The 25,024-nt window shown below is 32.3% G+C and overlaps 3 protein-coding genes across 3 annotated transcripts in view; 2 read left to right on the top strand and 1 right to left on the bottom strand.

Moving 5' to 3' along the window:
- Positions 1-2,870: 2,870 nt before the first annotated feature.
- LOC139485099 (sodium- and chloride-dependent glycine transporter 2-like) overlaps positions 2,871-25,024 on the top strand; it is a 124,290-nt gene continuing 102,136 nt past the window's right edge. Inside the window, exon 1 of the mRNA XM_071269220.1 lies at positions 2,871-3,437. The gene's annotated coding sequence lies outside the window, so the exon portion shown is untranslated. The remainder of the gene's footprint in view (positions 3,438-25,024) is intronic.
- LOC139485102 (uncharacterized) lies at positions 7,466-13,378 on the bottom strand. The gene is made up of 6 exons (XM_071269225.1): positions 13,128-13,378; positions 12,508-12,624; positions 11,701-11,779; positions 10,543-10,692; positions 9,885-9,997; positions 7,466-7,922 (listed from the first exon to the last, which is right to left on the bottom strand). The coding sequence occupies exons 1-6, from the start codon at positions 13,272-13,274 to the stop codon at positions 7,878-7,880; spliced, it is 651 nt and encodes a 216-aa protein (XP_071125326.1). The 5' UTR covers positions 13,275-13,378; the 3' UTR covers positions 7,466-7,877.
- On the top strand, positions 17,256-22,421 carry LOC139485097 (ependymin-related protein 1-like). The gene is made up of 5 exons (XM_071269216.1): positions 17,256-17,446; positions 18,858-18,968; positions 19,481-19,568; positions 20,500-20,756; positions 22,268-22,421. Exons 1-5 carry the CDS (start codon positions 17,318-17,320, stop codon positions 22,292-22,294), a joined length of 612 nt encoding a protein of 203 aa, XP_071125317.1. The 5' UTR covers positions 17,256-17,317; the 3' UTR covers positions 22,295-22,421.

Here is a 25,024-nt window from a genome sequence, read left to right as displayed (position 1 = left end):
TAATACAAAACAATATAGACTAATTGAAAGAAAAATAATTGAAAGTCATTTTCCTTTAAAAAAAAAAAAGGATTTTCCTGTTAAAGCCCTTCATTACAAATTGATATGACAATATGAAGTCATTTGATACAATTGAAGCTTTTTATATATTATTCCTGGATAAAACATCTGACCATACAGGGAATTGACCAATCATGTGAAGTGCGTTAACCAGTTATTGATTTTTTTCACATTTCTGCATTGAGCAAATCAATATTATGTTTTTCCATGAATTCTGTGTTTTACCTTATGGTTTTTTTTATTAGCTCTATATGAAGTTGAGTATTTTCCTGATAGTCAGAATAAAATTGTTCAATTTGCTTTGGAACGGCAAGGACTTCATAGAACCTTGCAAATTTGTACTGTGTTTGTCAAGATCAATAACAAGTTTGCCTTCATTAATTAAGCCCTATGGTTTTGAAATAGCATTTGATACTCCCCTTCTGAGAAGTTTAAAAACGTTGTAAACTTTCCCGATTAAAGAATTTGACAATAAAATTGTTTACGCTCACATGCCATGTCCTGTCGCTGGTGTAGTCTGATACGTCTATTGATTGATTTGCGTTCATTGATTATTGGTTGATTCTTCGTTGGTCTGCCAAATTTAATCCAATTGTTGTGCATTAAATTGCCTTAATCAAGTAATTGGACTACCCTTCTATTTTGGTCCCGTTAATCGTATTTTCTAGATGGTATAGATGGCATAGCTTTGACAGCTGCAGCTAGAATATTACTTTTCAGTTGATCTCTAGAGGTCTTCATTTGATCAGGTCTTTCAATGATGGGTTTCTGAGTATTAGATGTATTCTCTGATATACATATCTCAAGTTCCAGACAAATTTCATCTGCATGACTGAAAATATAGTCAATATTGGATGATCCTATTGCATGCTGATAAGTTAATATGTAAGCATAAGTGAATAGTTTGTATTTGTCTATAACAGATCTTAAACGTCTATCGGAATCATTACGTCGAGAGAGTAACATTGTTGCATTCATATCGATGACGAGTATAATTTGGTGTGACTCAAATTACTTCTGAATAATGATTTCGAGCAAGTTACGATTTTTGTTATACTTAACGGCAGTATCAGAGTATAAAGATGTACAAACTCGATGGTTAAACCACATTGAAACTGATTCACGGTAAGAAGGTGGATGTGTTCTCTGTGTATGTGCTGGACCTCTACGATTGTTGTAAGTAACCTGGGCATTACTAAGATTACGATTAGAATAATGCTGACTGGTTGGATTTGGCATTGGATGGGAACTCTTTTGGTGAAAAGATGGCGTTCAATCAATATGTCTTTGACTTGTAGATTAAGCCATGTTTAAACGATACATAATAATTTTGTCAGAGATAAACGGGAGTAATAGATTTGTGTCAAAGGTTAAGACCTTATTGATTAATTGGATTTACAGGAATATGTTGAGAACGGAGTTGCATATGCATACTCGATACCCTGATGAAAGTATGTTTGAAGATATATACAGGTACATTTTGAAAATGGGTTTGTGTTGGCAAAGATGGAGTGAACGAATTATGAATTGTTTGAAATGGAACCTGGGAGTTGTTGATCATAGTATTTTAAAGATTATCGGTTCTAGAGTTCAGCATGTTCATATTTGAACATTTCTGTGTCTTTCAAAGCTGACTATGCGGTTTGGGCTTTGTTCATAGTTGAAAGCCATACAGTGACCTATAGTTGTTAATTTCTGTTTCATTTGGTCTCTTGACAATCTGCAATCATACCACATCTTTCTGTTTAAGCTTTTACCTGAGATATAGATCTAAAGATTCACTGCTTAGAATGAGGCGTTGGCTCTCATCATCTAAAATATTTGTATTCTCATCAATCTCAACATTTACATTAAAAATTAAATTTATCTGATCATCTATTTCATCAATACACGTATTACCGCCTACCGGTATATTACTGGGTGATATATTTATTGTTTTATGATTATTAGTGCATCTTTTTATTACATTATATTGTTGTTCACTAAATATATTACAACCAGACAGATCACTAATGAGATAATTATTTTCACTATGAACATCATAAACACTATTATTTACATTGTCAATTGTCTATAGGTAGCACCAAATTTATGATTAAAGTTCGACGTATCAAGGCGGTGCACTCCTCGGCACTTCTATCGGCTTGAATGGGTTGAGCTCGTACGAGACCGTTTCATGAATCTGCGATAATGAAACCACTCTAGAAAGGTGTCTCAGTTAATTGTATCATCATTTGCGATGTCTTTCTTTTTCATTGCTTTTCGTATCATAACATATGGTTTAATTTTAATGTAAATATCAGGTTGGCTTTGTTGACGGATCCTTGCCGATGATCGAACTCCTCCTATTCCCATTGACATGACAAACACACTTCGCAGATATAAATTGTTCGATGTTATATATGTTACTGGCCGGTACTAGACTGTATGGATGCCATAGTATTAAAAGCAACTCAAACGCTCCAGTTAAAGATACAAGTGGCCATGTAATTACAAAAAACGAAGAACAATTCAAACGATGGAAAGAACATTTTGAGGAAGTACTAAACAGACCCACTTAACATAGTAGGAAGAAAGGTTCTGAATATCAAGACAAGAGATATAACCAAAACAGAGGTAAATGCTGCAATAAAACAACTAACAAAAATAGAAAAGCAGGAGGAATTGACAACATACCCCCTGAAGCTATGGATAACATCTGTATTGATAAACTTTTCCATCTACTTAACAAAATATAAAATGACTAACATATACCTGATAACTGGCGTAAATGAATCATCATTAAACTACCAAGTCCTATGTCACTATGTCGCAGATAAAGCCCCAAATAACATCGTTTTTGTGTGTAAAAGTCACTACATCAACTGCTTGGTAAACGAATTAGGTATTGACAATTCACTTGGAAACTCAACATATACCCTCACGACACTTACCAAAGAGGAAATCCTGGATAATCATAGGTCTGTTCTATGTTCCTTTGGAATTTCAACCAAAGATGAAGAACTGGATCTTCCATCACTGTATTGGATACCTAAACTACATAAGTGTCCTTACACACAACGGTATATTGCTGGGTCTTCCAAGTGCTCCACGAAACCTCTTTCTAAATTATTAACATCTATTTTATCAGCAATCAAAGACGGGCTTCAAAGTTATTGTGAAACTGCCTATTCTAGAGGTGGCGTGAATCAGATGTGGATACTTAAAAATTCAAAAGATCTTTTAGAGTACATACAATCTAACTCTCTTTCATCTTGTAACAGTATTAAAACATTTGACTTTTCTACCCTGTACACAAGTATTCCACATTCCAAACTAAAAGACAAATTGAAAGAGTTGATATTACTTTGCTTCATAAAAAAGAATGGCCAACGTAGGTACAAGTATCTTGTCTTAGGGAGGGATAAATCCTACTTTGTAAAGAATCACTCTGATTCAAACAAAAAATTCTCTGAAACTGATATTATCAAGATGCTTGATTTCTTGATTGACAACATATTTGTTACGTTCGGAGGACGTGTTTTTCAACAGACTGTCGGCATTCCAATGGGAACAAACTGTGCCCCTCTACTCGCCGACTTGTTTCTTTATTATTATGAGGCTGACTTCATGTAGGAACTTCTTAGGAAGAAAGATAAGAAGTTAGCAATATCCTTTAACTCTACTTTCCGCTATATAGATGATGTTCTTTCACTAAACAATTCAAAATTTGGTGACTATGTGGAACGCATCTATCCAATCGAACTAGAGATAAAGGATACTACAGATACAGTTAAGTCGGCTTCATATTTTGACTTACATCTAGAAATTGACAATGAGGGTCGGTTGAAAACAAAACTTTACGACAAAAGAGATGATTTCAGCTTTCCAATTGTGAACTTTCCATTTCTAAGTAGCAACATTCCAGCAGCACCTGCATACGGGGTATATATCTCCCAATTGATACGATATTCCCGTGCTTGCATTTCCTATCATGATTTTCTTGATAGAGGTTTGCTGCTCACAAGGAAGCTATTAAACCAAGAGTTCCAAATGGGGAAGTTGAAATCATCCCTTCGTGAATTTTACGGACGCCATCACGAGTTGGTTGACCGTTATGGAATAACCGTTTCACAAATGATATCGGATTTACCGGATTTGTAATCACTTAAGCAACAAGACGGGTGCCACATGTGGAGCAGGATCTGCTTACCCTTCCGGAGCACCTGAGATCACCCCTAGTTTTTGGTGGGGTTCGTGTTGTTTGTTCTTTAGTTTTCTATGTTGTGTCCGTGTGTACTATTGTTTTTCTGTTTGTCTTTTTTATTTTTAGCCATGGCGTTGTCAGTTTGTTTTAGATTTATGAGTTTGACTGTCCCTTTGGTATCTTTCGTCCCTCTCCTTTCACATCATCCTACGAAGATAAAAGAAAGAATGTGATAAATTAATGAGAGATGAACCGGCCGGTTTCAGACAAGAGAGATCATGTAATGACCAAATTGCCACATTAAGAATCGTCATTGAGCAAACCATTGATTGGCAGATAGTCCTATACCTAACATTTGTAGATTTTGAGAGTGCCTTTGATAGTATAGACCATCAAGTACTTTAGATATTATGGAATACCTGACAAAAATCATATCCGTCATCCAACAGCTCTATGACGGTTTTACATGTCAAGTGAGCCATGCAGATACCCTGACATACCCATTTCCTGTATCAACTGGTGTCAAGCAAGGATATTTACTCCCCCTCTCCTTTTTCTGATGGTTATATTTTGGGTTAGTAGGAATCATACAATACTCCTCAGCTGGGTATTCAATGGACACTACAGTCATGCCTCGAAGACCTTGACTTTGCAGACGATATCTGCCAGCTTTTCCATCGCCATGAAGACTCATAAAACCAAGCAACCAACCTTGAAAAAACTGCAAAACAAGTAGGACTGTACATAAACGCAAAAGAGACAACATCTATGACGGTAAATGCAAATCAACTTAACAAAACCAAAGTCAGAGATGCTGAAATTGTAGACGTCCGAGGATTTACATATCTTGGAAGTATCATCAGTACATCAGGAGGGGCATTTGAAGACATTCAATCTAGAAAAAGAAAAGCACAACACGCCTTTGCTATCCTTAAACCAGGCTGGAGGAGCAAAGTACTCAGAACAAACACCAAAAGCAGGATCTTCAACTAAAATCTAAAAACTATACCTCTCTATGGGTCAACAGCTGCGTTTACTAAAACACTTCAAGTTTTCATGAACAGGTGTCTACGAAACATTATTGAAATCAAGTGGCCAAACACCATTAGCAACAAGGAATTATGGAAAAGGACAAGACAAGGACCAATAGAAAGAACGATTACAACACGTAGATGGAAATGGATTGGACACACGTTACATAAAAACAACACAAATGTAACTGGATAGGCGTTAGATTGGAATCATCACGGTCATCGTAAAAGAGGGCGACCAAAATCCACAAGGCGCAGAGATCTAACATCTGATCTACAGAAAATCGGGAAAACATGGGGAGAAGAAAAGAAATTAGCCAAGGACAAGAAAAGATGGAAAGCCACTGTGGTCGCCCTATGTCCCCCATGGGACGAAGTGGATTAAGTCAAGTCGGAAAGACATCGCGGACGACACAGATAAAACATTTTTAAAATCTACAAATCTAAAACTACATTTTTACAAGATGACGTCGAGGATTAAAAGACTGTTTCAGTTCTAAAGGGATAATTTAAAATAGATAAAATGTGGAGTGAAAGTAACAATACAAGTATGTTTAATCAACGATTGTGTTGTGACTAAACACACACTTGATAAAACGATAAAATTGGTGCTAAGGTACTTCGTCCTTCCTTCTCCGTCATTAACATGTTCTCCTGTGTATCTTTCGTCTCTCTGCTATATACATTTGCGTTATGACAAATGATATCACGATTTCTGTAAAGGAACACCTATTTATTTATATTACAATTAATTTTCGTTAACCAACAAGATTCGTGTGACATGTCTCTAAAATTACACACAATGCAATCACGACTAAAATCTAGATTTGACATTGTCACGTGTTGGTGAAAACGAACTAAAACTTTATCTAAAAATACACATATCCAGTAAGAGGTCTGAAAGTTTAAAGGGTCATGATTGTCTCGAAAGAAAACCTTGTTTTGAGTTTTTAATTTTGCCATTTGATAAGGGAATTTCCGTTTTGAAATTTCCTTGCGGTTCGGTATTTTGTTATTTTACTTTTTATCTGGATATAATAAATGTATGATTTCGATTTTTCTTTACAAAACACGCGCATACGATATTCCATAATGGTTATATCTTCTATTAAATACTGTAAATTCATTAATGTTCGTGGATTTCGTGGGTATCGGTGAACCACGAATTAAAATGTTCAACGAATAACAAATGTTTTATAGGCTTGTATGCAAAGTTCGGCAAAACAACGCAATTAAATATCAAAGAATATTTAAGTTTTCCTTGATCCACAAAAATTGGTACTCACGAAAATAAATGAACCCAAAGTAAGCGTTAAACAATAAACAATGAAATCTATAACTTTATGGAAAAAGATAACTCATCATTGTATTCCTGTAGTTTTTTCCTACCTTTCCAGTTAGCATTGCCATATGCTAACCTATATAGATGACATCCAATATGCATCCTTGTATATGGTGAGTTTATTTGTAGATGACACACGTGCTGATGTTTGAGATGTCATAGCAATATGCCGACCTCTACAGATGGCATTGCCATACCCTGATCTTTAGATGACATTGACATATGCTGACTTTTGCAGATGATAATGGCAATATGCTGACCTTTGCAAATGACAATATCATGTACTGATGACATTGTCATGCGCTCGAGAATCTAAACATTACGCATGACATGGAGTTCATGCGATTTTAAAGGATCAACCCTTGTTCTTATCATTTTTAGAAACGTATTTAAACTAGTTTTTTTTTAATTTGCATGGATTAACACTATATAGTTTACTTTCATTAATCAACACATGCTTCTGTATAAACATTCCGTTTATCTTTCCAATTTTAGTAAATGATAATGCCCTTAAACCAAACTTTATTTATATTGGGTTCGCTACTAGGGTTTTGACACATTTCAACTGTCCTATTCTTTTATTGGACAATTGTATTTGTTTCGTCTACAACAGACTGATCAGTGATGGTCAATTAAAATTTTGAAAGGCTAAACAAAGTATGAAGTTGATTAGCCAAGTACCGAGATTTAAGGGCACACTGCCATTAAGAATTGGGGTCCTTCTAGTTTAATTTATAAGTTTCAGCTGTACCATTTGCGACAAAATATTATTTTTCAATGGTATCAATTGTACCAGAGCATGGTAACCTTTTTCGCCATATCACTTGTAGGCATATAAACAAGCTATTTACCAAAACAAGACAAAAAGAACATTTAATTAAAGTTTCAACTACTAGTATTAAAAAACAAATACAAAAAAAACATCAGTCCTAATGAGAAAATTATGATACCTTTAACAATTTGTTATAAAATTTGAGGGTTATTGTTAATATATAAAAGATGATCATTGCACTGTATATTCAAATTAAAAAACATGAAAGTTTCACAAAAAGTCAATTTCTTCCCTTCTAAATAGGAATAAAATTTAAGATCGATTTCTTAAATAAAAATTACATGTGCGTATACATATTGTTAGTGTCAAAGGCATCATCTGATAGATTTCATCTTCACAAATTGTTTTTGGAGAATTGTTATTTTGTTCCATGTTAAGAAACTGAGAGACATAAACATGTAAGTCGAAGAATTGTTTTCTTTCTCGTCAAACAAAAGGATGGAATTTGCCTGCCTGGTATTCTGGTATATCCTGAAAAGAAAAATAGTGAAAAGTTAATAAAAAAGAAGATATAGATATAACAGTGATATGCGGAAATGATGCACCATATATTGTGTAAAAAATATTGTTAAAAAACATACCCTAAAGTCAGCAATAAAAGGCCCCAAAAATGACAAATGTAAATAATTCAAACGAGAAAACTGACGACCTGATTAATGAACAAAACAATGCACACAAAAAAAATATGATATACAACAACAAACGACAACCACTGAATTACAACAGGTACAAAACTAATACCGGACGTGGCAGGATATTTATACATTTCCACAACAACAAAAAAACACTAAGTACAGATCTAAGAGTACTTGCAGTTACTGACAGCTAGTTTAAAGCCAATAGCAACTAATGAAACAATCATTGGTTAAATTAGTTAATGTTCTCGTTTGAATCATCAAAGTGCATATTGCATGATTGAATATTTTTTTTTCTATTTTTGTTTTATTTCTAAGTTGTTGGGATATATGATTTAAACTTCAAAGTAACTTGTGAGAAAATATTGATTATCGCGCGGCTCAAGTGAATTATTGCTTCCGATTATAAATACTTAGACTTTTTAAGGTAGTTAATCGGTATATATTGCCTCAGATAGAATTTACTTTGCCAAACTTAAGATTCTTTTTTTGCTTTTCAACAATGTAATAAAAAGTATAGGTCACCGTGCGTTTTTTTTTTTATTTTACAAGTCGTGCAAAATTTCCTAAATTTTCATAGATTGTTCACGAAAAAACACATTTTGTGCATACAATTTAATCTATGAGATAGAATTTTAAAATAAAATATGAGAAGATAGGTTTTATATTATGCATTAAGAAAATAATAATAAAAATGTTGTCACCGAGCTTTTTTTCTTGCTACATATATCATTCCAATATATTTTTTTTCGAAAGAGTAATCTCCCCTTAAATGGCTGAGTTGAAAAAATTGATTCTAAACATACCCACATATTTGGTTTTTGTTTAAACATCTAAGAAATGCAATTTTATTAACCTCTTATTTTTCTTATTTTCCTTATACAAATAAACAGTTTAGTAACCAAATTTGCAGATTTAGGCAAAGAACTAGACCGATTGTGTTCTGCTATTGTACAATCCAAGATGGCGATATATCTTGAATCTACCTTAAAAAAAACGTATTTCTGAATATACTAAACGTTATAAATGATTTTTGAATGAAAACAATATAGGATTAATCCTGAATAGAAAGGTTAAGCAGTCCCTTATGTTCCACAAATTGGTCGTGGTAAAGAACGTTAAATCGCATTCGAAGGCACATATATATTCAAATATGGTCGAATAATTGAATAGCCAATAAGTAAAACTATAGTAAATATTGTAAAGTAACCAATAAGATCATTGTAAGTTAATTTTGAATCGCGTTAGATTTCTACCAAACAATCCAGTTTAGAAAATGGAAATAGAATTAGAAAAGTCAGCAAATAGAATAGAAAGCTTGTGTATTGCATTGTAAGCCTTATAGATAAATTTTCTATATGTATGTCGGAACAGATTTAACCCAGCATACAACATAAATTACCCAAGTGTTGTCGTAACGACAGTGTAGTGTTGTAGTTAACAGGTCTCCTTTCTGTTTGAGAATAGAGTTGCGAGAAGGGGATTGCAAGTTTTGTATTACATTATTGTAATGATAGAAGTAATTCAATCACTGATTTGGTAGATTAAAATATTTATCAACAATGTCAATAAAACACTGTTGAACATGTATGATCTTAACCCGTTGTTTGAGATACATTCGTATCTTACTTTCATTAACACATATTTACAGTAAGGTTAGCAATGATCTTAAGTTACATCAAGATAACCTTTTCTTTCATCGAAATTATCCTTCCTATTATAAAAATAAAGTCTGATCTTCAGTACCTATTTGTCAAAGCTTTTTCTAGTTCAATATGTATCCTTTTCCGAATATTACCTGCAGATCAGCTGTCTTTTTACATAGAGCAGGAACACTAAAGACGGATGGATTTTTAATTCCTAGTGTGATTCCAAATACTACACCACGTGGTCTTTCTGCTGGTCTTTGGGCTGTTTTAAACGTTAATTGTGTATCATGTATTTCATTCACAATATAATATGTTTTGTTATACACAAATGAACATGTAAGCGTAATTTCGACGAAAGATATAATCTATACCAATTGAAAACAAAATTAGTTCTGAATTAATTGAATTACAATATGCAGATAACTATACTTGCTATAAATTCCGATAATGTATGGTCATATAAAAAGCAAATGTGTTGGATCAATTAAAAAAAATATAGTTAAATCGTTATAAGCGTTACGTTTTACGAGGACACTTAATCTCATCTAGCTGTATCCTCATTAACTTTCAATTAAAATTTCCTATTGAAACTTTTCTGCTAATATTGTGTCTAATTCATGGATTGGTAAAAAAAAATATAATTGATTTTGAAGGCATCGCACCTTCTGTCGATTTATATCTTTCAAATTGTCCATACTAAAAACAGTGACTAAATTATATTTTTTTTTCTTGCGTATAGTTTGCGTTTTATTTTATCTTTGTTGTTCTGGTTAGGTAACTAGACGTTTCAAATATATATAATCTTACAATCGTAAGCTTCGTAGCTGATGTAATAACAGTTCTGTGCTGTAACTGTAAAACTGCTTGTACTATTTCCATAGCTGGACTGATATTTATGTACAGCTAACATCTCTGAACCAGCACCAAAGTGTGTAGTTTCAACAATCTTGAACATTTCTATAATGAAATCATTGGACCTATAATTTATGAAATTAGGCCTAAGTCAAGGATATATATATAAACCGAATTCAAAGTGACTATGAGCAACACGACGGGTGCCACATGTGAACCTGTTTGTCCTTCCGGAACACCTTAAGCCACCTCATTTGTTAGGGTTTTTTGCTCGGTATTTTATTTTCTTTGCAGTATTTTGTAAACGTGTATTTATTTTTTATTTTTTTGCCAAACTTTTGTCGGAAATCTTCAGTGTTGGTTGTTCCTTTTGCATCATCCACTTTTTAAAAACAGGCGTAACACTTTTTATTTCTTCTCGGAATTTTCAACTGATATGAGTTTGATATCAGGGTTCAACAACAAAACAAAATAGCAAAGATTAGATGACAGTCAATTGTAAACAAATGTACACGGATGACTAGCTTCAAATGACATTTTCGTAATCAATCGATTTCGATGATAAATTGCGATCCAGAGAAGAGGAGAAATCCAATCATATTGCTATCAACTATATTCTAAATAATAGTGGCACATCTCTTAAATGTAAGTTTTAAACTGCATATATTTAAGATGTCATTGAATTTTTGAACTACAATAACCAAGTTCAGACAGAGAATGAGAAAAAAAAGCCATCGGTGACTGCGTTATTGAGATGTCATGGTGGTCTTGTGAAATGTCCTAATGATTTGCATGTGTTATCGAAATCTCAGTATTTTGCTTATACACCTGTTTATATCTTTAGACTGCGTGCTTCATTTTACACGAATTCTGACCATGTGCGTCGTTGAAATGTTAGTGTCCCAATGACGTATACCCATATTCCTTTTACTCATATTGAAATGTCACCTTGAATATATGCACAAGAAATGACTACAAACTGAACACCTGAATGATATTTAATCTTGTACTATCTAATTTTTCTCAAATACACATCTTCATTATAATGGTAACATATAAAAATCCTCCATTAATACCCTGGCAGATATTTAACTAGTACATTTATTTTCTTACCTGGTACACAAGCACGTCGCAATTTTATAGGAACTGCACTCTTCGTACACTTGTTGTTTTGAACAACGTAAGCAACTCCCTGAATTAAAGCGTTTGAATTTATTTGTTGGTTATGATTGTGTATGATTGAAAGTTATATATGATACATGTGTATTATTTATTAGTTATTTTAAAAATAATAGTTTTAATTATATAATAAGTATAATCACTCACCCTAAGAATTATATGGTGTGTGTTTGAAGGTCTTACAATATTTTTTTTTAAATATTCTAGTCTAGGAATTGTATAATACATCATTCCAGATCAGTATATTAAGTTAGTGTTTTTGTTTAGATTAAAAATATAAATTGGCAAAAACAAAAATCATTATAGATCAAGATAAAATGACGTCAAGAGTTCCAAATAACCCTGTGTCTCGCCTGCTTTTGCTGCTGTCAGTGTAAAGAAATTAATTTTTAATACGTTATAACATATAAGAGAGTTTGCGTTGCAATGCTAACTTGATTTGCAAAATGAAACACTTTACTAGTATATGTTTTTCGTATGCAAAGCTAAACATACACTACAGTGTCTCCTTGTTTGACATAATGAGCGCCCAATAAATACTATTATATATTTTTTCGGTTTTAGTTTGTTACCCCGATGTTGTTTTTTGTCCATGGATTTATGAGTTTTGAACAGCGGTATACTACTGTTGCCTTTATTTATATAAATAGATATGTTTTTATTTTGTTTAAAGAGTAGATTTGTTTATTTTCATAATATTTATGATGTGTACATTCATATAAAATATTTTTTTGTACTTACCGCCTCATAATCGACAAGTGTAGACAATGGCGGTAAAACTTTTCCGTCTGCCTTTATGTTATATACAAACGTCACTGTTTTCTTGCTCGTAAAATCATACGATATATTCATATTTGCCTAAAACAAATGATCACACCTTGTCTATCTTCAATTGTTATAGGCTTAGTCATATTTCTTAAACATATGCTTCGGGAAATGATCTTGGTGGTTGATTACTGTGGATTCATTTATGTTCGTGGATACCGATTTTCGTAGATTGAGGAAAACTTGCATATTCGTGGATATTTAAATTCGTGGTTTTTGGAAAGGTTTGAATACATTCCTTTAGAAAATCTGTAGTTGAACATTTAAATTCGTGGTTTTCTCTGTTCCCACGAAATCCACGAAAATTGGTATCCAACGAATATTAATGAATCCACAGTATTTCTTTTCCTTTTGACAAAAGTATTATCTGTCCGACTTTGACCTACATGTTCATTATCCTTTGTTTTTGTTCTTATTTTTTATTATATTTATGATATCATTTCGTTAATTTGATTTTTAATAAGAAACATAAGACAAATACATTAAATAGTCACAAATGAATAAAAAAAATCATGAATTCAATATCAATATTTTACCGTTTGTAAATAAGTTGACTTGGCCATGTTGATGATACGTGCTTCTACATACTCGTGTGATTCAAATTTATCTGGCATGCAGCATGGTGTTGAGGTGTACACATGTTGTGTCACAACCAGTAAACCAACAACAAAATGTACGAACATTTTCAATATGTTAATGATGATTCGAATGCAGTCTTTACTAGTGGATCTATAAAATATCTAAATATATAGGTATACTTGAAACAGGGACGGAAACATGCATATTTGATACTTGTAGAAAGGAGAGTGACAGGAAACAGACATGCTGTACATGTTGAAGGATACAAGGGATTGTTGTAATTTTAAATTTGCTACATCGATTTTAGCAAGTGTGTCATTTTGCTGCAACTTTCTAGACATTTAATAAGTAGATGTAAAAGTAGAAGCAAATTATTACTACACATAGACGTACATGTCGAAATGAAAAAATATTTAAATATATAGATCAAATTCCCATATAAATTATTTTCTCAATTATTAGACGGAAATTTTAAAGCTTTAATTTCATTAAACAATTATTAAAGTGTTCCTCTTATGAAATTATAAAAGTCGATTATGAATTTCCTCAATTTACATTAATCAAATTTATAAAAAAAAAAACAATGGTTTCTACATATTATAGATTTTCGGAAAATTCATCAGCGTTGCACTTGTTTAACATTTTGACAGAAAATAAATGAAAAAAAAACGCTAATGCTTAACACTGCAACAGAGATGTACATAATGATAACTATAATATAGCAATATTTGTAAGGAAAATTACAAGTTGGATAAGTTCTACGTTCTAAAGTCAAACAAAGTCCCTACTCAGTTGTTGTGACACAATGACTTCCATTAGGCGAGATTGATTATTCTTTTATGATTGGTACCTCTCTTCGATGACTTTGGTTTTTAATGCTCTTCAATACTCTATTTGATTTAAACTTTCAATTATTTTCATTTCATTACTACGCATGCATCTTAACTAGACAAAACTACAAAACAATGTCTCTCCTATCAAATTATAAGTATGGTAATTTTGATAAATATATGTTTGGCTGTTATTCAGATTCGATATCTATATGCGTTTATTACCTACTAGATAATCCTTTTAAATAATGTTGTTATATGTATGGGTATATAGTTATCAAAAGTACCAGGATTATAATTTTATACGCCAGACGCGCGTTTCGTCTACTATATACTAGTCTATCAAAATGTTGCTGGCCAATCAACACAATTCATCAATCTGAATGAAAATATATATCCTATTTTCGACTGACAAAGCAAAGTGGCGCTCCTTGTGTTTTGAAATTCTCTATTATAAGATAGTTTTACTTCATTTGGGTAGCAGCTGAGCGTAATCAAACGACATCCAGAGAGCAACATAGTCTCCATCAATAGACAGCTCTCTATACCTGTGTCAAGCTGCTGATACTGGTGTAAACCGGAGAGTGAATAAATGGAATAGATAACTGCCACAAAGTTTGAATGTTTCTCTTCTAGTCTATTCCTTCGGGATGCATTTTTTCTACTCATCAGAGACTTAATTGGATACAAGTATGTACGAAAAATTAAACAATGATCAACGGCTTTGACGGCGAAACTAAATATGTATATTGAGTCCTCGATTAACATGATATACTTTTAATTGCTTGAGCGGTGGTCGATAACAATATGAGGCGGAAAATGCAAAACAGTTTAAGATATGAATGTACACATCATAAAAAATATGAAACTAATCAAAGCTGGTTTTTAAACAATTCCTTTTTTAAAATCGATTTTGTTACAGTTATGGTATTTAAATGGCGTCCAATTTGCCATTAAGGAGATACTGTATTGTTTTTGAGCTTTGCTTTCGAAAAAAATATACTAGAATAGGGTTCAATAAGTTGCAAATGAAATTAACATATCGACGACAAAAATTCCATTATATTAAAACGTATCAAACTTTTCATTTTTTACACTACGAGCAGCGAAGGCAGTCGAGACACAGGGTTATTTTGAACTCTTGACGTCAAAACCATTGTAAAATACAACAACTTTATAACGTTCATTAATGATACATTAAGTTACGAAAATACTGTGAGTGCTCAATCCCACCTTCTAATGTTGACAGAAAACAAACATTTTGATAGGCCACTTATCTATATACATCATGTTTGGATAGTCGTTACCATAAATTTGTTAAGCAATGTGGTAGTGACCTAATACGATATATATGTTCCAGACCATATGAGTATTTGGACCATACGCATACGGTCCGGACCGTATGAGTATACGCGTATGGTCCTGTACGAGCTGAACATACATGTTATTGGATCACATGGGTTAAATTTAAAAAACATTTTTCACAACCTTTTTTTCAGTTTTACAAATTGTTATTATTACAATTGGATGGATAAAATGAACAAACTAACAATTGAAATTAAATATTTGTTTGATTGTATATCTTAATTCTATTTTGTTACTATCGCCCAAGGTGAAACTTGCTACCACGTACAAGTAACGTAATATTTATTTTATATTTACATGCTTCAAGTTCATGCATGTTCCTTTGCATTTGCATTTTGCTGTAAAGTTGCTAAATATTCTAAACAATTGTCCTCCCACATTATGTTTACTTCCGATATCATCATTTTCAGTGAGAATAATTGCATAATTCAATTAATGTATTACTAATCAACATGCTGAAGGTGGTATGGGTGTCTTCCTCCATCTTGGATTGTAAAAAACAGAGAACCAAAAGTCCAGATTTTCTATCAAGTTAGCAAAATTTGATGCAGGAATGCAGATATTTAATGTGAATTTTCATTTAAAAGAACCAATTTATAAGAATATAACTTATAAACATTAATATTTTTGCAAATGTTGATTATTTTTGGTTGTTTGTATATGTTTTTTTAAGTTGGCATTTTAAGCATGTTAAGGGGAGGTAACTCTAAAACAGTGCATTTTCTGAAGGATTCTACATGAAATTTACCGATTTTGTATTTTAGCCGGAAAAAACGTACGGTGACCCTATCTTTTCTTTTGATATCCTCAAAGTATTGTCTGAAAGCTATCTTTTCCTTAAGTATTGAACAATTCTATCATTTTGTTTAGTTTCTAATCACAAATTGGTGTTTTTTCCTGTTTAATCCATACAAAATGTGTCATTTTGTCACGTCCTGTATAATCCATACAAAATGTGTCATTTTGTCACGTCCTGTAGCTTGAGAAAATGCGAGGTGACCTATCATTTTTACTATATTTTTCAACATATATCAATAGAAACTACGTTTTGGCCAAGTAAGAGCAAATTCTATCATTTTTAGTTTAGACTCCCATACCAGCTTAAAACAAGAGATTAACAGATTTAATTAGCGTGGATTTTTTAAAAAGACAAAATACAAAGTTTTTATTTCAATTACAATTGAACTTTTTTATATCAATAAGTTATGTTGATCTGTTATATGCATTTATATCTAGTAATCTTGACCAACTTCTTAATATCAGTCAGACCGTACGCGTATGAGTATTTTGAAAAAGTTCGCATACGGTCCAAACCGTACTCGTACGACATTTTTACAATAATTGGTTTATGAGGTGTTTTATGTGTTAGTCAGTGGTAAAAAATGGGTTTAACTTTGAAATTCCGCTATTTAATTCATATAAAGACAATTTTGTTTTTTTAAAACAAATGGTCAATTTGGTTTAACATTATTTTTTATGTTTTAAAATGGGTACAGTATTTTGTTGTAGTTCTCAAACTGGAAACATTTTGATTTTGCTTCTAATGTGTACGCTTTATTCGTTGCATTGCTTATGTCCTAGTAGGGTGTTTTTATGGATGAGTTATTGTGGTACCCAATATACTTTCTTGTCTTATAAAAATTTAAAAAAAAAATGATTATCGAATAAGTTATCATTTTAATGTCAGAAAATGTAACAAAAACTGCTTCATGTTTAAGTCTTGATACTATACATTGTCAATTAATAGGACGATTTGCAGACGGAATTCCCCAGTAAGATATTTTGAAATAACTATGAACAATTTTAAAGGCAATCTACAGTGAAGGTCAATAATGCATATGATTGTCACTCATAGCCACGTATCGCTGGAATGTTGATAAGATACTACTATAAATACTCTGGTTAAAATTCTATTCAAAAGTATCGCAGTAGTCACTATTGATAAACGAATAATGTTAACTATCGCCGTTTTTGCAGTTTTTGTTCAGTTAGCGTCCTCTTGTTGTGGACCTGCCCAGTGGGAGGGGTATCAGGGTGTACATGGAGGAGTACAGATCAATGGTACAGGCGGAGAGGGTAGAGTGAGTACTTTCTTCTTTTATTTTTCAAATACGACGAATGTGTTCCGTGAAAAATAAGAAAGTTATTTACTAAATGTTGCAAATGTTTAATACAAGTATGCTTTAAATTATCTCAGTTACATTAATTATTCACAATGATGTTACTCAATAACATTTATCTACGTAGTTGTTATCACATCTTACTTAGTACTACATTAATTTTGAACAAATATACAGTAAGCCATTTTATCAAATTTGGTAACATTTTTATTATCTCAAAGCAAACAGTGCGCACACTTTTTCGAATAACTTCCTTCTATTATACCGAGAGAAAATAAAACGTGTACCAATTAAATCATATGGTGATTCGCCGGTGAATAATATTATAGTATAATTAACTGACTGTTTCTGTATTGGCACTAGTATAGATTCAAAGTTTATTGTATTGGCCTCGAGACCCGTAGGGATGACCGAGAACCTATACAAGTGCAAATACCGAAAAAGTCAGTTCATAACACTTTTATTAAACAATCCAACTTGTTCAATACAGACTTGTTCATACATCAAATGTGAATATAAGGCCAATATTCCGAATAAGGACTGGCAATGATGTGAAAACAAGGCGAAAATTTCCAATACGGACTGGCAATGATGTGAAAATAAGGCCAATATTTCCAATACGGACTGGCATTGAATCCTGAATTACATCCACAATATATGTTTACATGTAATTCAGGATTCATTGCCAGTCCGTATTGAAAATATTGGACCGAGCCGAAAAACAATATAGATCACATGATTTATATGACCAGGACGACGTCAACAGTATGACACATGCAGTTTTGGTAGTATTAGGGCTGTTTTAATCGTAGTATTTGATAAATAAGGTTATTCACCTCTGGCGTAAATTTTTAAGGGTTATTCGTCTTTTATTGCAATTAAAAGAAAACTAATTGAGTTATTACATGTCACGTGATATCGTGTTACCCAATATCACTGTTTGGCATATATTTAAGGCATTTTCATACAATTTGTTTGCATTCAGATAGAATGTTTTAGGTACATTTACTTTTACATGTTTAGTTTCAAGACTTACAATGTCCGGAAATGTTCCTTATATAAACCGATTACTCATTTTTATCTTTTTAAGTATTTCTTAGTGCTAATATTATGTTCTTTTCTTTCCGTTAGTCCCCGAATAATAATAGAAAACAACAAAGTCAAATTCGGGACTTACTTACGAAAAACGTGTTATTGCTATTATGGTGACAGGAACGATTTAATCTTCTTTCGACATGGGTTTTTCTGGTGTATGGATGTCGTGTTGTTTAATCTATAAATTTCTGGAAAACATGCAAATTCTAATATATAACACTCAAAGAATATATAGTATATGGTATAATCAAATGATAATCTACTTTGAATCTTCTAGGGACTTTTGAATATGTCTGTTGATGCCAATATAAACAAAGTAGTCGTCAGAGGATATAGCAATTGGAACGGTCAGCAAGTTAAACAACATATTCTCAACGATTATTCAGCTGTAAGTCTCTTTTCTCACACATAAAAAAAAACACCATTCAAAACTCACACGTCGAGATAAAAAAAAAACACTGTCTACTTGAACCGATACATAGAAAACCATAGACTGAGTAAACCTTACCCCACACAAGAATCGGCTTTGATCTGGAACGGTGAGTAGATCCTGTACACTATGATTAACCTTTCATGTTGTTAACACACATTCGTTCACAAATTGTCGTGCATTAAAAGAAATCTACCAATTAACATATTTTGTCCCTTCATCAAAATACATAAATTTGTCGAGACAACTTTTCAATTTCCTCTTTAGTTTATAGAACTATACTGGTTCACAATAAAATCAAGACTTGCAAGTTTGGTTGCATCTTGTTTTTATTACTGAATTGAGTAGGTTTTTTTAGCTTTAGTTTGTTATTGTTTTCTTTCAAACAAAGCTTTCAAACTGTTAATTGCATTCACAACATGATGAATTATAGTTTCATATATTGCAAAACTTTCTTCCGCTTCTTACAGGGCAAAATTTACACTGTTTACAATGGGAAATGCGTGACAGCCGACTTACCTCCATATCCAGCTCCAGGGAAACTTAACTGTGTACCATGTGAGTTTTGTACATGATTGATTAACTTATGTACAGTTAGTTATCCGCATTATAAATGTATAGTCATCTTAAACATTTATATATCACGTAAATAAAATTAACCAGTATCAGTATATATGAAGCAATTTTGTACTGACATTAAGGCCTTAGACTAAAATTATACTAATTATTAGTTAGAATGCAATTCTTTGTAAAAGGATACGGTTAAAAAAATTGCACAGATTCAAGCATGAAGTTAATGTTACTGTTGTTTTCTAATATGAATATGTTTGTCCCATGGTAATTCATTTCTGCTTTTTCTTTTGATACTAGTAGTTATATGGACATGCCAATGTTGGATTTGAACATTAAAAAAATGCCAAAGGCATATTTCTACCCTATTTTCAGTTTTGTCAAAACACTACTTTTACTTTCAACAACAATTTTTTCCCACATATTTTTCATATTTTAATATACAAAAATGTAAATGCTACTGATATGACTAATAGGACCTCTTAAATAGTAAAATTTGAAGGAAAGCAGTAGTCAGAATAGTACATTTAAAGAAACACTCAATATAATACTAAGACTATATTTGTAGAACACGAACTCGAACAACAGGAAATACTTTTATGAAAATATTAGAGCAAATTAAACATTTGGACTGCAAAGATAATTGTAGGGTTATAGCAAACAGGAGCGAAACACAAACGGTGTTGACATGTAAATCAGTAGGTCTTTCCTCAGGAGAACTCTGATACAGTATAATCTGTAAATACCAGATTAAGATAACTCTGATAAAGTATCAAACTCCGAAACAGTGGTGACGTTGCTTCGCTAAACTATCATTAAAGTCAATGTAGAGTAGTAAAGAGGACGTAACCGCTGTTTAGGTATTCGATAAATATAACCCGTAAATACCAGATTAAGAGAACTAATTTTGTTATTCCAGCTGATGCTAAACTGGTGCTTTCTACCTATTATGGAATTGGTGATAACAAGTACGAGATTGATGTTTATGAATTTATGGTAGATGGTAAGAAAATGGAATTAAGTGTCACTAAAGGATCATGTGTCCCTGTGGGAGAACAACAGCAATTGGCCAACGGCTTTGCCGATGTTGGCTTCATCGGATTAACCGAAGGAATAAAAGACCCATCAGTGTTTAATATCCCATCAGAGTGCAATAGAGAGAGGACAGTTTCTCCGGTAGGTCAAAATCTTACACACGGATGTATGTACATTTCAATTTGCTATTATAACCATACTGCCCTTGGATAATGGTGTCAGGGTAGATTAACGTGGGTGATAACTTTTTCATGGAGCGCGTTTCTCTTTCTAACACCTTCATCTAAGGCAGTATGTTTTTATTTAAGAATTGAATGCTCTTTTTTGTAAATTTATTGGAGTGTAAAAGCGTTGACCGAAGTACATTTTGTATGAAGCGCGGAAGCGCTTCATACTAAAATGTGCGCACGGTCAACGCTTATACAACCCTATAAAGTTACAAAAAAAAAGCATTCAATACTTATAATTATATTTTTACCTATAGGATCATGACAACACGCCTTTTATCAAGAATTTATTTCATTTACCTGTGCACTTTATTGTGGGACCTCGTGTCATCATGAATGAAAAGTTGCATTGTGTAATGCAATTGATTAAGGAATATCACGAGATTGCTAGTTAGCCAATCAGAATAACGTATTATAATGAAACATACATCTAATGTAATTATTATACCGTATACCTTATGATTTCAGTGTGCAATATTTTATTAGTAGGACAATTGTAAAAACAAATAAGGTTGTAAATTCAGATAGTTAACAAAAAAACGACAAAAATGATGTAGAAATAAGAATCGGCAAACCTCGGCCGTAGCGGAAGTACATTGTTTCGAATAGGCACATTTCCGTCCGCGGCAGGTGTTAATTTTCGGCATCAAAATCCTTGCTAATATAATAACATGTTGCTATGGGTAGACAGAGCTTAGACATGGCTTGTGAAAAGTTACAAATGCTTCGTGTATAATAAAATTAATGAATAATACATGTAATTTGCATAAAGAATAATGATTGATTATATCACTGTATAAAGTAAGAATCTGTATAATGGGTTCTGTTCCGAAGTGAGAAGTTTATATTGTGATTTTTAGCCATTATAACACATGGAAACACCTATGTCTGCTGTACAGTATATTATAAATCGAGTCTTGTTAAAGAATGTGTTTAGGCCAAAATGTCTATCTTTATCAAGTTCGACATTATAAGAGAGATTCGAAACTGCACTAGGTTGAGTGATTTACCTGAATAGTTTGATGAATAGAACATGCATACCAGTTTATTTGAATCATTATATATACATTATCTTCACAATCACCAAAAAATTAAAACTGATTACCTTTATATGCCAATGACCAAAAATCAAATCGGACTATAGCTTTTCTTTCTATGCTGTATGCCCCCCTTCCCCTCCTAGATTTTACAAGTGCACATATGATTATATGTAGATATGTTTTTGTCTTTCAAAATTTTAAATACGTAGTTCATATAAACAAACGTATGCAGGTTGAATTTCAAACCTCATTTCGTTTCGGTTTGAAGTAAAGAATTTCCAAAGAATGTCGAATATAATGGTGTTTTGTTAACCTTTATTATACCAGTACATACTATATTTTTAACCTTTATCATACTAGTACATACTATATTTTATAATTTCAGAGAATGCAGTATATAAAACAGACTTGACGTGTTTAAGGGGGAAAATGAATAAATCAAAGAAATAATTTACAGTATGAACAACAACTATTATAATAATAAATATTTGTATTTGTATTTGTAAATTCAGATTTTAAATAAAAACAAAGAAATATTACTGCTGCTTTTAATTCATTTAACTTTGTTATGTGTAAACAAGGTACTAAGGGATAATAATAATACAATTTTTTGGTCAGTAAATTCAGTTGAATGTTAAAAATAGGTAGGAATATAAATATTTTTTGTTGCAATTCTATTCGTTTAAAACCTATTGCAGAAGTTTTTCCCAAAATGGACCTCCCTACCTGTTTGTCTACATGTCTGCTCGTCAACCATATGTCCCCATCGTTTGTTAAGACTTTACCGGAATATGCTACACAACCAAGTCAATCCCTCTTTAAGTTAAAAGGGCCACCTTTATTATTTTTTTAAACAAAACAAACAAAAGAGGTTAATTAATAAAGTGAGCAAAGAGACAAATAATATCAGAGGAATTAAAAGAACTAAACATGGACACCCAAAAATTATAACTAGAGACAAATTATTAAACCTGTCTCGTCGGCCACTTCAAATCTGGAACATGTACATGTCAACAGACAGATGGCTTTCTGTATATCTATAGGCCTGTTTCAGATGATATACTCTTATTGTTATATCTTTGATTTTTTTGGGGCGTTAGTTTAAGCAAATCTAAACTTTTCCCGTGCCATTTACTCCTGAATAGGTAGCCATTTTAAGAATACGATTATTGTCCCCAGCGTACTTCCGAACATGATTACCACGCTGTGCTCTATTCAGCTAAGACTGACCAAGATCTTCATGGCAAAAGTCATTAATCAGTGGAGCGTGGAAGCAGTTAATAAACGCAGAAACGTCCCTGTGTAATATATCCTTTGGCGTTGTCAACTACCCAACGAAGTTTTCTCATGAGGTCAGAATAGATTGCTTCCTCGGTTGTATGATGTTGTTTTCCTTTCTTGATGAAACAAGACATCTCAACTTTAAATTTCGATCCCTCCAGGAAAGTTAGAGCATATCTCAACCTCTGTCGAATATTAATATGTCGTCGTCCTTTATCCATTGCTTAATATATTCTTCATTTGATTTTAATAAATTCTTTGTAATCGATGCATCGTTGTTGTGGGCATATGCATAATATGGATATGGTTCCACGACAAAATGGCTCATATGGTTGAATCCCATAATTGAAGGAACTTTTTTTGAATATGAGATTGCCAAGCTGACTGTACGCATCGCCTTATATAATAAATGAAAGGGTTTCCTAGATTGAGTTTGACAATTCCATCCATAGTTTGACAAGGAGATTAGCTAGACATGTTCTTATGACTAATTGAATTTTCCGTCTTACAAAGAATACACATAAGGTGCAATTCTGATGTACACCATATTGGAGGTTGTACGATTTCAGGATTAATGACGCCTCCAGTGCTTAGTTGCCTTTTTGTCCATTGACTTTAATATTTCTTGTAGCAGTGTTGAATTATTTTTTCGCCAGAATTACTCCTAGTACTTGTGTTCTACATTTAGATCTAAGTCCCTTATATGTTATGATCTCCAGCATTTTAAAGCTATAATTACATTTTAAGTGTTCTCCTTATGAATTATATAAAAGTCAATTATAAATTCCTCAGTTAACATTACTCAAATTTATTAACAACAATGCCTAAACAGATGATAGATTTTCGGAAAATACATTATTTAGTGTTCCACGATTTTAACATTGTGAAAGAAAAGAAAGAAAGAAAACCGCATAGTTTTAGTAATGTAGCTTAAGTATGCAACATAGATGTACATAACGATAACTGTAGAAAATCTCTTCGTACTTTTGTTGACGCCACTCTTTCTTGGTATGATCATTGTTTATAAGCTATATCTAAAATAATCAGGAAATAATTGAATCATAATGCATGCGAATTCTATTGTATAATGCGTATATTCCTTCACATTTGGATTATTGTTGTTCAATATGGGGTAACTGTAACAAGTTTGAAGTTGACAGTTTACTAAAATTGTTAAAAAGGCAGGTAGAATTATTTTAAACGAACACAATATTTGTAATCCATCTATTGAACTATTTAAGAATTCTGGAACTATTCCCGTTTCTAAGAGATAACTATATCACAAGCCATTATTAATGTATAAATCAAAACATGAACTGGCACCAATTATGTATATAATTATTGTGCCTACAAATAGTAAACAATCGTACAAGACTCGAGACTTTCATCATCAGATAAATTTGTTGTCCCTAAATTGAAAACGGAATTATACAAATGGTCCAAAAGTGAAAATTAAAAATTTAACCCCACTAAAAATGTTAGTATTCATTGGTACTAGTATACCAAATCATTCAACATAATATCTATTAAATAAAACAAACCACAAAACAAAAATATTGCAACAACTATTTAATCCCCCAAGACAAACAGATTTTTGTGACATATTTAAACACATCAATGAAATTATATACATGTCCAATATTAAACATCATAAAATTACGAACAAATTATTAGAATTACTTTTAAATAGGTTCATATGAACATGAAGCTGTTACCATCACGTTTCTTTTTAATATAATTAACGTGCCATATTGGCATCTTCTGCCTTTCTCAATACAGACAAACATAATATAGTGTGAAATGGGTCCCATATTTACGCCATTTGTTTTATTATTGTTATTATAATATTTTTCAAATTCAA

Source organism: Mytilus edulis, chromosome 8 (assembly GCF_963676685.1).
Source record: "Mytilus edulis chromosome 8, xbMytEdul2.2, whole genome shotgun sequence".
Lineage (NCBI taxonomy): Eukaryota > Metazoa > Mollusca > Bivalvia > Mytilida > Mytilidae > Mytilus > Mytilus edulis.
Note: the sequence above shows the minus strand (reverse complement) of the source record. Positions and strands in the feature narration are given on the sequence as shown.